Here is an 18,421-nt window from a genome sequence, read left to right as displayed (position 1 = left end):
AAAGCTGTATCTCTCTAGAGCAATCTAATAGCTTGCCTTTGAGTAACTTACATTCTTCTTTTTCTGTTGTTTAACTGTTCGTATGGGTGCACTTTATAAAAGAGGTTGGCTTTAAGAATGCAAAAAACACAGTTTAGCCTTGCTAAAGCAGTACTCGAAATGCACAGAAAACATAAATTTCTGGAGAGCCTTTTAATTATATTTTGCATTTACCTATTGATATTACTGAATAACATTAAAAAACTGTTAAAGAAAATGTGTTGGTTTTGTAGCAACCAAAATAACATCTTTGTTAATACATAGATATAATTCCTATCCACAAAACCTCCTGCTCAGGTTTTGCTAATGTAAGCACTTCCTGGTGACGTGTTTTGAAAATTTGGCTATATATCATGTAGACCATATTAGATACTTAATCTGAGCTGTAGTACTGTTTAATCATTATTTCTGTGGGTTGTTCTATTCCTCATTGCTGTAACATGAGGAGGTCAATATGCAGGGCAAATTTTAGTTTAATTGATTTGAGTATTTTGTAGATGGAGACACAGAATTTTATTTTTAGTTCTTAAACATCCAAAGTAGATATTTTCTTGTTTTGTATTTACCTTTATGCTGTCTCTCCCAAGTTTCAGTTTCTGTCTTTTGCCATGTAATGGCTTCTTGCCAGAAAAAATAATTTTTATGATAGAGGTCACAGAGATCTTTTCCCCCATTCCCATTACAGTTGCACTTAACTTAGTAGTGTTAATATAGTCAGCTATAAGAATTTTTGCACACTAGGTAATATTGCATAAGCATTCAAAATTCAGTCTCTCTGGAGCCTCAAAAGTGACAAGTGTTTTTCTGCTGTGAGACCTTGGGTACTGATAGCCTATTAATTTGCTATCCTGGAAAAATAAGCAGTAGTGAGCTACATTAGCTTTTATGCAGAGTTTTGGAATTTGACTGCATTTGAGATAATTAAACATCTCATGTTTCTCAGATATGAATTGAACTTTATTTCTATTTGATCTTTTGCTTACTACAGTTTGAACCTTTTAAATAACATGTTTATCTTACAAAGTGAACCATTATGTTGAAAGCTGAACTACAGCCTGATAAACAATAATGTAAACTAATGTCTGATCTACAATTTTATTTCCTTACAATGCATGAAACAATGTTTGTATTAAGACTTGGATCATAAAAAGCTTCTTTCCTTATAAACGTTATTTTAAAAACTCAGTAGGTTCAAAAGTTCTTCACTTTTTCACACGTAAGAAGTTATTCTGTTCAAGTATGATCATAAAAGTGGCTGTGCTGCAAACTACAGAAATAACTTTTGCTAAGGGAAAGCAAGAATACATGTAAAATAGGTGAATATTTCAGTCGTGGGGTTTTTTTGATGATTTTCTGTGGTTAAACAAGGTCAGTTAGCATGTATTTGAGGAAATCTAGATAATTTATCAACCAAACTCAACTCTTTAGCAGTTGGTGTGAAACTCTGATCTTTTAAACAGTCACTACTTAAATGGTAGAGAATTCCATGCTAATGTCAGCTTCTCAAGTCCCATTCACTGAAATGAAATACATGAAATGGAGACTCTGTTAAGGACTTCTATTCTTGATTGTACCAAACATTTCTTTTAACAAATTCAGTCTCCTTGGTGACCTGAAATCAACTTTTCTTTGTAAGCCAATACCAGAGACTTCTCTTGGAAGTGGCCAAGGTACAGCCATGAATGATAATGACTATGTGTTTGAGAATTTTTCCTGAGATTGAGAATAAAAATGAGTGTCGTTATAAGTGAAGACTAATTGCCTAGACAGTAAAGCAGAGATATTGCTGCCTTTCTGTCTTGGGTTAGAGTTCCACTGAGATGCAGAAAATATCTCACTTGTTAGAAGGAAGATATTAAATTCCCTGCCCTAGATGTTTTTTCCCTAGCTCTCTGGTGCTGCTGTGTGCCTCATGGTCTCTGGTGTTTGTCATGTTCTTCATGAGCTGATGTAATTTACTAACCCACTGAAAGAAACAACAACAACAAAATGGGTAGACTTCTGTCAGTTGTCAGTAAGCTAAATTCATCTCATTAAGAGGGTCAGACGAGGAGCAATTATTTTATTAGCAAGCAGTCAATTTTATAGTTGCACATGAAACCACTTAGTGATGAAACTGAGTTTTATTGATCATTAATGTTGATAGGGAGTCCATTCTGATAATCTCATTAGTTACTCAATGACAGTCTGTTCTTTTTGACTTCATCAACCATATTGTACAAAAACTATGGGAGAAGATTCTCTAGCATGTTACCCAGTATAGTAATTCTGTGGATAATTTCTACAGTTTTAAATCTGGATTGGAAACCCCCCCTTTTCCTTTCTAAGTCTTATGGAGAAGAAGGAATTTTTTCAAAAATCTTATATGATTAGGTAATCTATATTAGGTTTGAGAAACCTGAAATGGAGAAAATACTTCTGCAGCAGTTCTAAGTCTCTGAAAGTAGTTTTACATTTCCTGCATGTTTACCATTATATTGGTACTGTTAATATCCTTAATCCTTAATAAACTTCAGTTTCCATTAGAACACTTTAATGGTTTTTCTTCCTCTTTCTGTTAAAGCTCTGAGAAATCTTTGGACTTCTTTTTGGCAATCATAGTTCACATTGTATTCTTAGTCTGAAAGACTTGGAGTAATTCAAAATTCATTCACTTAAGTATTTTTAAAGGATTAGACAACTAGAATGTTTGATAAGTGGTGCTGTATGTTCTTTGCTTATCTTGTTTGACTGTAGCATAATCTTGTTGTGTCCATCTTCCTTTCCTTGTATTCTGTCCTGAACTCCCCACTCTCTTATAGTAAGATCGCTTTACCTAGATTACATATTGTTCTTTTAAAATTTTTGATGTCAGGAGTATGAACAACAAAAAACCTGTAAGATTTGTTTTCTCTTGACAGAAACTTAGTGAAACCTGGGAAAAGTAGTTAGTGGGTAAGATAATTCCTTACACTAAGCCCAGTTTACACATTGTTCCAATATATTAAGAATTGTTTTTCACTTATGTAAATGTGGTATTTGGAAGTTAGTGTTTATTCTTCAGGTTTAATTTCTGTGAAAATAAGGGTTGTTAGCTGGTAAGTCATCTGCTTCTCATGGAGAAGCAGCGTGTTCAGGACAAGGTCATGATGCTAGTTATATTGTGTTTTCATGGAGCAAACTACCTCAACAGCTGTTTTAAATCTAGGTACCTACAAGCTTCATTAAGCTGTTTGGAGAAGTATACATTTTAAATATAGATGATACTTGCTGTAGTTTTAATTATTAAAAAGTTAATGGGAGAGTCTCAGTAACTTTTGAGTAGCTGGCATCACCTACCACAGGTAAATCTTGCACCAGTTTTAACTGCTGAAGGTCAGTGGCAGTTCTTTTGAAGAAACATTTTTACAGACTTGTTATTTGTTTGTTGCAGGAGGTTTTAGTACTTGTTTAATAGAAAATAAATTCACTGTTGGTGTGCTTTCCTTACATGGGAAGAAAACTGGATTTCTTCTTTGTTTGTTTTCTTCACCTTCATTCTTGAACTCCTCTGTCTTCCATTAGATCTTTCAGTAATTTCTTTAAGGTGACTCAGCCATTTTTGAAACATAGAGCTAAGAAGGAAGAGTTACATGTAGTACAGTCTACATAACTTTTCCTGACTTTTAAGACTTTTTTTTTTTTTTCCTCCTTTTTCAATAGAGAATCAAGTGTATTAAATAAGCAGCATTCAGAGAATTAATTTGTCTTTTTAGCTTATCTGAGTAATCACTTGAATCTAGGCTTTGGGGTTTAAAAATGACATGCTTCAAAAGTTGCTTTAATATGTTTAAATAATCATAGATTCAAGTTATCATATTAAGAATATGTTTTATAACTCTAGAGACTGTAAGCAATAGAAGAATTGGCTCAAAATGCTTGATTCTTGAAGGCACTTGTGTAAAGCTTATTAAAATGATCAGTGTAATTGATAAGAGACATTGCACATCTATTTAGATTTCTTTTAAATCAATTTTTTAAAAAACTTTTAAAGTTTTTTAAAGGTATTTACTTCTTTTTTTTTTTTTTTTTTTTTTTCCTCTTTTCTCTCCATTAGTCTCAGACTATGAACTACGTAGGACAACTCGCAGGGCAAGTCCTGGTTACTGTGAAGGAGCTGTACAAAGGCATTAATCAGGCCACCCTTTCAGGATGCATTGATGTCATTGTGGTCCGGCAGCAGGACGGTACATACCAGTGTTCTCCTTTTCATGTCCGATTTGGGAAGCTTGGTGTCTTGCGCTCTAAAGAAAAAGTGGTAAGTTTGGAAAGCAGGCCAAAACAAAGTTTTGAATACCAATGCATTCCATTTTTCCCTCCCTTCCTTCCTTCCCCAGCCCCCCATGTATCCAGTTAGCAGGCTGATTTATTACAGAGCAGTTTCTCATATATGCTGTACAAAGGGACAGTTTTGGAATGCAAAACAGAACTTCCTGTGGTAAACTCTGCATCAAAAAAACTGTGAAAGAAAAGTTTTGACAGCTCTTGAGCTATGCAAAAGAGTAATACAAACATATAGACTTCACAGTCTTAAAATGTTTACATGTCTATTTATTTACTCATTTAACTATACTGGGAAATAAATGTATAATGCCATTTATCTGATCCCTGAAGTTGCAAGCAACTATTTTTAGAATGTCTGGAGGACAAATAGAGCATGTCTTAAGGGCTGGTGACTTATCATAAATATTATTCCTTGTTAGCTCTGTTCAAGGCTGATATGCAGTAGAAAATACAGTTATTAATATCTACAAGCAAAGAAAACCTGGGAGTGAAGATTCATTCCTGTGTGGGTGTATTTGAAAAAGAACCTGGTACAATTCCTTGTCCAGCCAGTGTGAAACTGTGGCACTGCCAGAGCAGATTGTCCTGCCGTCCCCCTTCCCATCGGCTTTAATAATTGTGCTTAAGGGAGTGAAGTGAATTGGGCTGTAAATTTGACTGAAAAAGGGACCTGTTGTGGGGGGACTTTACATTACTGTTAATAAGGGAGTACTGTGTGTGGCAGTATTACCTGAGGATGTGATACCAAAAGATGGCTTGATTTAAGCAGAGCATAAAAACTCAGGATTATATGCTGCTTTTCATAGAAGTGAAAGGACATTGCAGGAAACTACCCCATCTTTATATTTTGATTGTAAAAGGATAGTAAAGTGCAACTAAAGAGAGTTAAGGTATTTTTTTTGCTAACAGTCATACTGGGAGTTACATGCACTAAAGTTGTAAGTTTATCATAGCAACTAGCAGCAGTTTTTCTTTTTTGTTTTGATTTCCCACTTGCTAGTGTTTTTCATAGTGAGCACACTGATGGTAGAAAGTTTTTTGGGTTTGTTTGTTTGTTTTGTTGTTGTTGTTTTGTTTGTTTGTTTTTTGGTTTTTTTTCCTTAACAATTCTACAGCAGCCCACATTACAGTTTTTCAGCGAGGTACCAAGAGAGGTGGTATAGCTGTACCTTTTTAATGTCTAAGCAAGGGAGATACACTTACAACAGGAGTGATTGTAAACTTGAGCTTTCTAAATGTCTTTAATGACACTTCTGAGAAGCTGAGCCAAATTTTAGTGGATTTCAGCTTCTGTTTACCTCTAAAGAGCTGTTGAATAGTAGAGACATGTACTCTTGGTACCTGTTGTATTAGGCTGTCACTGTAGTTCTCAACTTTTGCTTGAGTAGATAGCTGCTGCTTCTTGTTCCCTTTGTCCCTGGAGTTGCCATTCTGAATTTAAATATTCTCTTACTAGTCAGTTGAATGTTTATTACTGTGTTCTGTACACATTTTTCTCTGGCATATTATGAGGCCAAGATCCATTGGTAGTCTCAAGATGTATGGGAACACAGAATATGCATGTCTGCTTCAACTTGATACTTAAGATATATACTGAAGTCTCTAGAAACCAGCATGAGGTATAGATACTAAAGTTAGAGAAGGTTGGAAAAAATTGAGATGGAACTTAACTGGATGCCTAAAATTTCACAAAGAGGAGGAAGTAAAATAGTCGTATCTTGATTTTAGAAATGCATTTGTTTTTTTCTTTCATTTTCGTAAGTGTGGGGAAGGGTAATCTCTCCCTCCCGTGCAGTGTAACTGAAGTTAAAGTTCCTTTTTATGAGAATAAAAACATTCTTCCTCTGATGAAAACACTATGGTTGCAGAATGGTTGTGGTCCTGTATACCCATAAACTCACAAGCAGGAAAATCTGAAACAACATTGACTGAGTTACAAAAATAATCGTGGTAAATCTCTGTCCCACTGAACCAAGGGCAGCCTTCTGGAGACTTCCAGTTTTTTGTCTTGAACTTTTGGTATTCGGGACTCAGATTTGTACCAGGCCCCAAATCAGGTTGAGCTTTAAACATATGAACATGAGCAGTCTCAATGACTCATTAATCTCCCAGGAAATAAAGAGTAGATCAATATTTATTATTTATGCTTCTAGCTCTCCAAATTAGTTGAACAAGATTCAGTCTTCAGATGCTTTTTTTCCTGTATTAGGTGTTAGGGTCTCTGCTAGGAGCATGATGTATTTTGGAGGTTAACAAAGTAAAGAACATTGTTATAACAGACTTCATCCAAAAAGCAAAGGGAGGAGAAAGAGGCATGGTTATACAATGGAGCAAAGTTTACTCTCAGAGCAAAGTGAGGTCAGCGTTTTCCCGTGGGATTAATTATTTACAAATATTTCTTGTCTCTTTTCACAGATTGATATAGAAATTAATGGCGATGCTGTTGATCTTCATATGAAACTGGGTGATAATGGAGAAGCTTTCTTCGTACAAGAAACTGAGGAAGAAAATGTAAGGGACTTGTGCTTCATGATGGCTACAATGCAGTATTAACAGAATAACACCTTAAAATTGTTGTCAAAATAATTGTTGTCAATATTGTAAATTTCATGTAAGCTAGATTTGCTGTGACTGAATCTTAACATCACTTTCATTTGCTGCCAAGATGCTTGGTGTTTTGTATAATTCTGCTACCAGTGATAGTAAAGTAACTAATTATTATTTCAAATTAGGGCATTATTTGAAAGATTTGCTGGTTGTTTTTTTTTGATGTATTTTTGTATATTCGTTTTTGTTGACTACAGTTATACAGATTGCAGTGCCTTATAATAATTTTTGCCTTAAATTCTTATAACTTGTGTTACTGACATCTGTACTAATACAGGCTGTCTATTTTGACATTTTTAATTTGTCTTATAATTTTTAGTATAGTTTTTCACTATTTTATCTATGAAACTTTCACCAGTTATCAGTAACTTCTTTGGCTTGGGAATACTTCTTGTATTGTAATATAGTAATTAATCTCTCAAGAATCTATTCCAGCTCGAAGCTAATGAGCCTCTGAAAAACAGGAATAATGTTTCATTTTTAGTCTGATTTCCTAAGGATATGGCACCTATATAATCATAATATTTATCAATCTTGAACTTTGTTTATGATCACTTTTGAATCTTTTGGCATTTTTCAGCAAGGCAAGTTCTAAATACAAAGTTCCAAAAGTTTGGAGGAAAATAGCCAGAAAAGAGAGAAAAATATTTTGTCTGAGTGAAGTAAAAGACAAAGTGTTAATTTCTTGTTGCTCTTAGGAATCAAAGTCTTTCAAGGAAGTGAGCTTAATCTACTTTTTCGTTTAAGGCACTACTTCTTTACTGTGAGAGATCAGAGAAAGGTCTAATTTTGAAAGGAATTAAATATAATTCAAACTGGAAGGAGAAAATAGGCATTAAGACCCTGAGTGACAATTGGGTTAGAGATTCAAAACATTTAAGAGGAAGGAAGGTTGGGTTCTGTTTTAGCATACACAGTGATTAAAGTCAAAACCGAAAGCAGTTATTTATAGATGCAGGTTGTGTCAGCCATTGATGAGAACTGATCAGTCTTAAGACTTTCAGAAAACAAGGATGATAACCACTACCTTTGTCCCCAGCACAGTATTTTAAAGAAGCTATTGCACTTGATTAAATATATTTTTATAACAGGAGTGCCTTATCTGTGTGTAATGCATTCTGGAAAGCTGGTAGTTCATACTGAAACTATAGATGGCTACAAAGCAAAGGGCTAGTTTGTTTTAGTGCTTTTAGACTTTTTTTTTTTTCTCAGTATGTCTGCTACTGATCAACATGTCCTTGTGGTCATCTCTTGAAGCTACACTTCAGGTATAAATGATAAAGCTCTTATCAAGTTCTTGGTGCATCCAGAAAGGTTCTTTCAGGTGGTCAGTTTTTGCTGTTTTCACATCTTGACATTGAAAAGTAACACCACATGGCTCAATTCATGTAAATCAGGCCTATTATAATGTAACTTTCAGGCATCATTTTTCAGCCAGTGTCCTTTACACTTTTTTTTTTTATGTTTTATGTTGTTATTCTGGATTATTTATGACTAAATATATAGGATATTAACTTTATTTTAGGTGCTATGATTATATTTAGAGGTTTTTCCCAGTGCAAGATCTATGTGTCATTAGTGCTGCCATAAGGCTGTATTTTGTTCTCCTTTTTCCACTTTACTTAAAACCAGTGGAATAAAACTTGGTCTGTAACTCTTAACTCAAAGGATAAATTGAATTTAGTATTAAATAATAGCAGTTCAGACTTCGAATGCACCAAAAGTAGTCTCAGTGCTCTGGCTGTTTCTGATCACAGTGCAGTTCCTGACTAATTCCTGCATAAGAGTCCTGTAAAATAACGGGCATCTTGTATTTAGTTCTGTTCTTACCGTGAAATTGAGCCCGTAACTTTTTCTCCCTGCTGTGCAAATACCATTCTCTTCAACTTTATTGCTGTTCCTTCACAATGTGTTTGTTTCAGTCTAGGTGTCAATATCTTTAGGTTTTCTGTTATGATGTAAATAAACAGTAGGCAGTTGATTGATAAAGCTTTTCTTTCATTTGAATTGTTCGTTCAAAAGGCAGTGAGTTGTAATTGATTGAGGGTTGTTTGGGTTTTTGTTCATTTTAACTTGAGTAAAGTATAGTTGAGGGGTTTTTTCTAAAGATACTTTACAGAAGTAGTGTCTGACATGGATGACAGGACTGAATGCACCCTCACAAATTTTGCGGATAACACTGAACTGGCAGGAGAGGTAGGACAGAAAAAGAACCACCACATGGAGTCACCTAGGCAGGCTGGGAGACTGGACCAACAAGATTGACACAAGGTTTAACCAAGATACATGTGAAGTCCTCCATCTGAGTTGGAAGAATCCCACACAGCAGTAGAGGGTGGGGTCCGGCAGGATGAAACGCAGCTCTCTTGTAGAGGCCGGCAGTGTGCCCTGGCAGCAGTGAAAGCAAATGTGTCTTAGGCTGCATCAGTAAGAGTAGAGCCAGCAGATGGAGGGATGTGGGATGGTCTCACTCAGTCTAGTATTTTGTTAGGCTGAACCTGGAACACAGTTCTGGTCTACCAGATTCTGGTCTCCCCAGTTCAGGAGAGACATGGAAAATTGAAGGGAGTCAAGTGGAAAGCCACCAAGATGATCAGAGTGTTGGAGAAGTTGACACAGGAGGAAAGATTGCTGGAATTGGCTGTGATCAGCCTGGAGAAGGCTCACGGAGATCTAACCCGTCTTGCAATACCCACAAGGTAGTTATAGAGCAGTTAGAGGTGCTCTCTTCACAAGGATGCCTGGTGATAAGACAAGAGGCAAAGGGCACAAGGGGGAAATTCCAGCTAGATATGAGAAAAATCTTTCACTATGCGAACAATATGGCACAGCAGCAGGTTGTCTAGAGAAGTGGTAGATTCTCTCTCACTGGAAATACTCAACCTTTGGCTTGACAAGGCCCTGGATAACCTAACCTGGGGCCCTACTTTCAATAGAAGATTGGACCAGGTGATCTTTGGATGTCCCTTCCAATCTACACCTTTCTGTGAATCTGTTTCAAAATAAATACGGCGGCAGTGGATTTAATTTAGCCTATAGCATATTTACTAAGCATGGATAGAGAAGGTATGCTCAAGGACAGATAATTTCAAAACATTCCTCTGAGTGGGTATTTGTTTTGCTAGCAAAATCAATTGTTTATGTCTGAAACTGTGAGAACACTAACATTTATTTTTCTGAACTTTTTGTAATTCCTCTAGTGAACTTGCTTCCTTTCTGGATACCAGCTTTATACCACTGGGCTATTTTATAGTTCTATGTCTAAATATAGATGCAGGGATTAATCTGTACCAGCAACTATACTGTATGCACAAAACAAAGTAGAAAAAATGGTCTGTCTTTTTTTTTTTTTTTTTTAGGAAAAAGTTCCTGCATATTTGGCAACATCTCCAATACCTACTGAAGACCAGTTTTTCAAAGACACTGACAATCATTTGAAATCAGGTGAAAATGAGAGGACAACATGTGCAAACTCGGAAGTTCCACACACTGTGGAAACAGAGACTGTATTCACCCCAGGTTCTGTGAAAAAGAAAAAAAGAAGAAGAAAGAAATATAAACAAGATAGCAGGAAGGAAGATCAGATCTCTTCTACTGGGACAGAAGAGATTTTTGAAATGGAAATAAGCTCAGATGATGAAAAAAGTGTTCAGCCCCTAAGGTAAACTCTCAAATACAAGCTGACTGCTTTCACTGTTACCACTGAAAATGTAAAAGGTGACTTGTACCTTTCCTCTATGCAAATAATGCATTAAGTTTCCGTAGGCTTTTCCTCAAACAAAATTCCAAAGCATTATCTTCCTCATCCTTACAGAATCCTTCAAGTTTGGCCGTTTTTTTCATCAACATGAAATCCAATTATGCCCATTCTGGTAAAGAAGTGGTGTCATAAACTGCTGTGTGACTGAGAAGAAGTTTCTGTGTAATTTCTCTGAGGCAGAGGGGTCTTGTAGTGTGTTTGGTAACCTCAGTGTAAACTGCAATGTGAAATGCCTGTAGTACACCGCATCTGCATTTGACTTCTCTGTAACTTGGTGTTTACTTTGGTAACTGAAGACTACATAAATGAATGCTCCTTCATGTTAGTAAAGAGAATTCTTTACATTTGTGTAATCATAAAGGAAGGAAAAAAATTAACTCCTGCGTTTTGAAGTGGATAAACTATTTAGTAAAGTGGAGCTTGTGGTAAAGTGGTAGCATATACTAATAAGCTGAAGGAGCTTATATGAGAAATAGGAAAGATTATAGTAATAGAAGAAAGCTATCAAGCTTAAAATCCAGGAAAGGCTTACACATCAGTTTTATGTGGAAGTTTCTTAGGCTGCTTAATAAAATAAGTAGACTTAAGTTTTAGACAAAGCTAGCTGCTTTTTTGGACAGCATTGCTGTTAAATGTAGTACTGTCTGAATAAATTCAGGATCTGGTCTGGGAATTTGAAGGATGGTTTGGTATAAGATAATAAAGTGTAACTGAAAAAACTCCTTCAGTATAGGTCTTCAAGGGAGTCTCAAATTTAATAACTACCAGTCAAAAAGGTTAGTCCAACAGAAGAACATTAATCTGTTACCACACCTATGACCAATAAAATGCACCAAAAAAAGAAGAGGTATTTTAAAGTGTTTTCTACAATCTGTGGCTTTCTTAGTTCATTTGTCTTATTTTTTCTCTGTCATATTTATGTCAATGAATTGTCCTTTAGATATTCACTGCTCTGTTTAAGTGTGGGAATTGGCATTTTGTTTGATTTGAAATTTCTCCTTTTTTCCTTTTATTCCAGTTTAAGAAAAGCAAGATCTTTGTTCAGTCTTCAGTATGAGAGTATTAAGACAATGATAATTTGTCTTAGTGAAACTATCAAAACCAAAACCATCAAGTACAGGAAGAAAGAAAACATAACCAATTAATTATTTATTATTTCGTACATTATTACAAAGTTATGAAAAATTTAGGAGTGTCACACCAATAATGGCTGTTTTCATCCAGTGTTTAGAATTTGAATTGCTATTTTACCAATTATCTTAATTTTACTAGAGATGAATAAAAAATTGTAGACTTGACTGAAATTTCAAATGTGTAAGCATAGCTGAACTGACCATAGTGTTTCCATAGAGGTTACCCTGGTTTTATTTTTTGTACCCTTTAGAATGAAAGATAGAAAAGGCTTTCTAGTTTTAAATATTGAAACAGAAACAGCAGAAGAAATGATTTCTCAGTCAGAGAAGAGTGTTATGATATAAAAAGAAAAAGATTTTTTTAAAAGAATTTTGTTTTCTTGTGAATAGCAAGTAAATGTAGGACTGAAAAAATACACTGTAGTGGAAACCCAGAGACAGTAGCCTTTTAGCTGTGTGTCTCTTAGTGGATTTCATAGACAGTCTTACAAAAGGCTTACACTGTTTTCTTCCCAGCTAAATACATGGTTGTGAAAAAACGTTCATAAGCTTTCTTTTCACATTCTATGGGGATGTAAGTTGATATGAGCAGGTTTGATTTGGTTTGAGTTGTTGGTTTTTGATTTTTTTTTTCCCAGTTATAAATGTGTAGCTCTGGAAAAAAACAAAACAAAACAAACTCAACTAACTCTTACTAGACATAGCTTCAGATTTCAGAGTGAAACTGGGAAAGGAAAAGGGAGGCTGATGTTCTAACAGGAAGGTCAAAAATTCAGCCACAGATACCAGCATGTAATGTCTTATCTAGTTCTATTCTTATAAAGTAGAAAACAAGCAGTTTCCTCCTCCTTGGGAAATCCATTTCCAAGTGTTTATGCAACTTTTAAAAACATATGTCCTTTGTCTTTCCTATTAATAGCTATGATTCAGATATATTAGTAGTGCTTGACTTCCCTAAAATAATGTCAGGGGGACTGAGGTGTTACAGTGCATACACTCAGGCATAGAGGGCATTATTGCTACAGTGCTAAGGGTTTTAAAGAGTTAAAGAAGTTATCTGTCTCTCAAATCTTGTATTTTTTTTTTAGGGGATGTATAAAGTGGATAAGGATGAGAAGCAGCGGTAGCATTGTTTATAAATGTTGCAAAATAAATAGCTTAGAATTGATAGTGGAACTCAAAGTTGCAAGTTGATGCATACTGATTTTCCCCTCTTATTTTCAATAATCTTTGGCTGTATTTGGATTTTTAACCTTAGAGACCAGATGTATCCGATTTTGGATGAAATGAAATTCTTGTAATCTTCATATTAATTCATTTGGTGGCTAATTCCCAGTGAATAAAATCTGTTCAGTACCACTAGTGTGTCATCCTGCCCCCCTCTAATGTCATAATATTGAGGACCTCTCTCTAATAATTTGCTAGTGTGATTACTTACTTGTTCAATAATACCTTTTTCATCTTTTGGAGATACTTAACACTGGATACAAGCTAAGATAGTATGAAATGTATTTCTAGCACAGCTTGGTTTATGAATACAAAGGATGTACAGTCTCTGTGGCTCTCATCTCAATGCAAGCTGTCATCATTGAGTTTCATAAGAATAATAATACTAAATAAGAAGTGGAGCTATTAAGATATTTTTAGGGTTTAGTGTTTAACATAGTCTAGATGGTCTTCTAAATGAAAGGCTTGTGCAAATGAAGTTGATTAGTGTAACTGCTTAGGGTCTAAGTAAGCATGTTAATTCTAAATAATTATGTATTTTAATATATAATCTTAAAATATTTTATTTTCTCCATCCATAAGAGAAATTAGAATTAGCCTTCCAAAAGAAGTCCAGTGCAACTGTGCTGCTAATGGAACTAAAAAACTAAAAAACCTCTTATTTTTTCTTTCCTAATAATGACTTAAAATAATTTGTATCATATTTTACATTCAAATTCCAGGTTTATCTTCATTGTATTCTATCCAATGTATAGCTATGATGCCCTTGATCTAACCTCAAGGAAGTTAGTTGTATCCTGAGAACAGCTATTTGTTCAATTAAATTCAGAAAGTTGTAAAAAGGTCTGAAATGCTTATGGTGGAAATATTTAAAAGGGAATTGTGTGTAAAATACAGTGTATGCCTGCTTAATGGGTCTTACTGTTGGTTGAGGGTTTTTTCTGTGTGTGTGTTATAGATACTGAGTGGACCTCCAGTGCAAAACAAACCCCACAGTTCAGAAAGGCAGCAGCAGTTCTAGCTAATTGTTGTAGTTTATGTCAATTTGTAAACTCTTGGGTAAATTTTGAGGCTAGTACCTGCTCCTGTTTTCTTACTGGTTTTAATCTGCGAAATGTGAGGTCATAAACTGCATTGTCAAAACTACATTTTCCATTGAACTTTTTCTGTGATTCTAATGTTTACGTAGTAAAGGTTATGTGTAAATCATTATGTTCATCTTTGGGCTTTGGTAATATTAGCTATCTGTATAGAGTGATGCCATTTATGCTATTGTGATTTCGTCAATATTAACTTACTACGTGCCAAGAGTAGTAGACTTCTAAATTTGCAATATTATCAAGTATTAATAATAGTTTTTATATGCATTTTAAGTTATATACAGGTGTGTTGCAAACAATGAATTCTTTAAGTTATATACTCCTTTCTTTTGGTCTTTGATTTTTAGTAACATATAAGTAACTTTTCTAAATCAATTAGTAATGAAGATTTCTTAAAGCTGACTTAAGGTCTCATGTATCTCCACAGAGGATCCTCAAATTCTTCACCAAAGAGTGAAGAACAGAAAGAATCTTTGATTTATCACTCGAAGGATCATTACCCCTTATCTGATGGAGATTGGTCCCCCCTGGAGAAGTAAGTCACTTTGTAATGTCATCATATATATAACGATGAATAATTTTAAGAAAAAAATAATGTGCCTTTTTATTTATTCCCCCCTGATATGTAAAACTATCAAACATGCCTAACTTCTGTGGTATCGAATGCAGCATTTGATACTTACTTAGAACTTTGGGAACTTTCTTCTCTGCTGTGTGTGTTAAACAAAATCTGTCTTTTTCTCTCTTTTTTTTCCCCACTCAAATGAAAAAAAAGAAACAAAAAACAAAAACCAACTAAACAAAAAGCTTTCATATTGAAATTCACAGATGAAGAAAGAAAATGCTGTTAATAAGATTTTCATAGGTTGAGATGGGTATGGAAAATGAATATGTTCCCTACAAGTCACTGTAACATAAGGAGCACTTGATATGCCATAAAGCAGAAGTAAGTTAGAATTTGCCAGGTGAAATTACTTGGGGTAAAGCTATGTTCTAAACTTGAATCGCATTCCACTTCAGAACAGAAGATTTGCTAGTTACTGGTGTTCTTGATATCTCTGGTTACCCAGACATACCAGACAAAGAGTCATTTGATTGTGGATTCTTACAAATGACATAGTATAGCTCACCAGTCAATTTTTAGTTACAGGGACTAGGGCATTTCTGTTTATACATTCAAACTCTTCTGTTTCTGATGTTCATCCTCTTGCATTCAGTTGCTACATTTTTCAAGGCTCACCCTTTGGATTTTTACCACTCTAACATCAGTCTCTATTTGCATAAAAAAGCATTCTGTCCATATGTGCTGGCACTTGAGGCAAATTTTTGTCTTTTCCTGAATATGCCATAGAGAATGGCATATATATAGTGCATGGCATGCTGAGCAGCATCTTGATTCATCTTATCTCTTTGAGTGTCTAGTTTTATTACTTTTCTTTTTGACTGAGAACTCCACGTCATAGCAGATACATTCACAGTGTCAGTGAGGGTTACTGTTCATCCATTGTTGCATGTCAACTATCCAGTGCACAGGTGCCTGTTCTTCTGTATCAATAGATGGTAGTGCAGAATAAAAGAGATGAAGCTTCACAAAGTGCTTTTTGAAGTGCATATAATCTCTGCTTTGGGTGTTTCCAGGGCTGTGACCTCAGTAGAGTCTGAATGTACCACACCGTGCTCAGTGCTGCCAATTCCCCCAGTGCACAGCTTGGTAATGAACAGAAGCAGTTGGACAGGAAATCCCATTATCATTCCTTTTTATGTTTTGGGCTGACAACCACATCCTCAATTGTACCTGATGAGAGGTACTCTTCAAACGTTCCCCAAAGGTTTGTGGCTTGTAACTGAAAAGCAGTCACTCTGACCTTGAGAGTTGACATGGTGTTGTATAGATTATATCAGCTAGATAATTGTAACATAGAGGCTGGTGGTACCTAGAGTTCTATAAACTGAAAAGGAGCATAAATTAGCAGGCTGTATCTGAAGAGATACGATTCATGCCTCTCTTCTTGTTTACATATTTAGGCAGTAGTCTGCTCGAAGAACTTGTTTGTGTGTCATGTAAGATATCTAGGCTCTTTGGTTTGGGGTTGTTTTTTATCAAGGAGCTCTCCAGTACAGACTGCAGTGTAACAGAAATTGGCGATTTTCCTTTCCTTCTTTGGGAGTGGGGAGTTGAGTGAGGGATTCTGTCTCACATGAGCCAACTAGGAGAAGAGAAATTTTGCATTAAATTACTCCTCTTAAGCCACCAAAGAAAGTTTCTATAATGTAGCCATTGTACACTGGAAGAGTAATAACCTCATTTTTGGAGACCTGGAAAAAGCTAACTGCCTTTTAGTTGAATTTGGTCGTATTGCTCTTCAGAGTCCTTGCCGGGAACTAAGAGAAACCCAAGTCTTTTCAGTGAGGCCAGTTTGGAAGGGACTCAAAAGATCATTGGTCCAACCTTTCATGGGAAAGGGAGACTAAGTGAGACTATCTAGCACCCTGTCCAGTCACAAACTGAAAATGTCTTGTGATGGGGACTACATCACTGGGAAAGTTGTTCCAGTGAGTGGCTAGTCTCACTATAAAAAAATTTCTTCTTATATCAAGATGAAACTTCTGCTGCAACAAGTGCAAAGAGAAGGGGAAGTCCTGCATATTGGATGATGTAACTAACGACCCCAGTACAGGCTTGGATCTGCATGGCTGGGGAGCAGCCTTGCTGAAAGGGACCTGGGGTTCCTGGTAGAAGAATCTGAACGTGAGGCAGCAGAGTGCTGCTGCAGCACCAAAGGCAAACTGGATCCTGGGCTGCATCTGCAGGAGCGTTACTAGCAGAGATAAAGATGTGACCATCCTGCTCTACTCAGCACTGGTCAGGCTGCACCTGGAGTGCTCTGTCCAGTTCTAGTCCTTACAATTCAAATCCAAATATTGAGGTTAATATCTATATTAAAAACAAACAAACAAAAAAACCCCCCAAACACAACAAAACAAACAAAACCCCCCCCAAACACCAAAAAACAATACACACACACACACGCAAATCCACTCTGATTGTGAAAATGTAAAAAGAGCTGCATTTCTATAATGTGCCCTGTTTAAGAAAGGATAGACTTGGACCTGTCCTAACACTAAATGCTATTTCAAAACAAGCTTTTGTTTCCTTTCCTCCCTAAGATCATGAGAGCAAAATGATTTTGAAATCACACCTTTCTAGCATTGTGTAAAGTGAGTCTTTCTGGCTTAAAAGTAGTCTTGGCTAAAATAAATTTTAGAGGTCTGTTTGTGAATTATGGATAATAACTGCTGTAGGAAAAGTAGGCTGGAGCTTTAAAAGGTCATGTAGTCCAAATATATCTGAAGGATGTTTTCAAGCAATCTTCCTTCCCTCTCATAAGCTATCTTGTTAATGTTGTTTTCCTCACATTGGGAATTTGTGTTGTTTCGTGCTTTTGTAATTTATGTTTGCAGGACTTTTATTACTCAAATCTTGGCATAGCAAGCTTAAATGCTAAGTTTTTAAAGAGGAAAGGAACTTAAAGCTCATTTCTGTCCTACTTTCAGATAAACTTTTTTATTTTGTTCTGTTTTGTTTGAAAAATGGAATGTGGGCTGAGTGGAGAGCTGTACCTACAATGCAGATATAGTGAAGGAATCTGTCTAGGGTGATGGCTGTTTAAGTCCTTTAATGTGATTTTGGTTTTAACCTAATTTCTCACTGTCTGAAAACCCTCTGGGCTTCTTGCCATGTTGCTGAATAATTGAAGCTCTGTTAAGCTGTAGAAAACTCTACAATAGCTGCACAACAAATGCATTTTAAACACTGTAGCTTTCTTTTTTGTTGTTGTTGTTGTTGTTGATTTGCTAGCCCTTTCTCTGAGCCAGTCTGCCCTAAAAGTGATTCAGAACTAGAAGTTAAACCTGCTGAGAGCTTGCTCAGATCTGAATCTCACATGGAATGGACATGGGGAGGATTCCCAGAATCAACCAAGGTAAATTTATTTATTGTCTCTAACCTTACAAACTGAGTTTTGGCATATCTAAAATAGTGTCCAAAGAGAGAACTGGAAATCTGCTGCTGTTCTTCAGAATAATTCAGCTGAAATAGGAAAGTAGCACCCTCTTGTGGCTGGCTGATAGTCGGATTTGGTGAGTTCAAAAGCTGGTCAGCAAAGTAATTCCAGAAAAGCTAGCAGTAAAAATCTGAAATTTTTGAATTTTTACTTTGAAACTGAAGAAAGCAACTTTAGAAATTATTTTCC

At 35.7% G+C, this 18,421-nt stretch overlaps 1 protein-coding gene across 3 annotated transcripts in view; it reads left to right on the top strand.

Annotated features, from left to right (window-relative positions):
- LPIN2 (lipin 2) overlaps positions 1-18,421 on the top strand; it is a 45,097-nt gene that overhangs the window by 9,626 nt on the left and 17,050 nt on the right. For 2 of the 3 annotated variants that reach the window (XM_080339992.1, XM_080339991.1), the window contains exons 2-6: positions 4,115-4,315; positions 6,757-6,852; positions 10,308-10,609; positions 14,596-14,703; positions 18,028-18,151. In XM_080339992.1, the coding sequence (XP_080196118.1) occupies positions 4,124-4,315; positions 6,757-6,852; positions 10,308-10,609; positions 14,596-14,703; positions 18,028-18,151 (822 nt within the window). In that variant the 5' untranslated portion in view covers positions 4,115-4,123. Of the gene's footprint in view, positions 1-4,114; positions 4,316-6,756; positions 6,853-6,879; positions 8,217-10,307; positions 10,610-14,595; positions 14,704-18,027; positions 18,152-18,421 lie in introns of those variants that run through there. The other variant, XM_080339993.1, reaches the window with a different exon arrangement.

The sequence above is a fragment of the Nesoenas mayeri genome (genome assembly GCF_963082525.1).
Source record: "Nesoenas mayeri genome assembly, chromosome: 2".
In the NCBI taxonomy this organism is placed as follows: domain Eukaryota; kingdom Metazoa; phylum Chordata; class Aves; order Columbiformes; family Columbidae; genus Nesoenas; species Nesoenas mayeri.
Note: the sequence above shows the minus strand (reverse complement) of the source record. Positions and strands in the feature narration are given on the sequence as shown.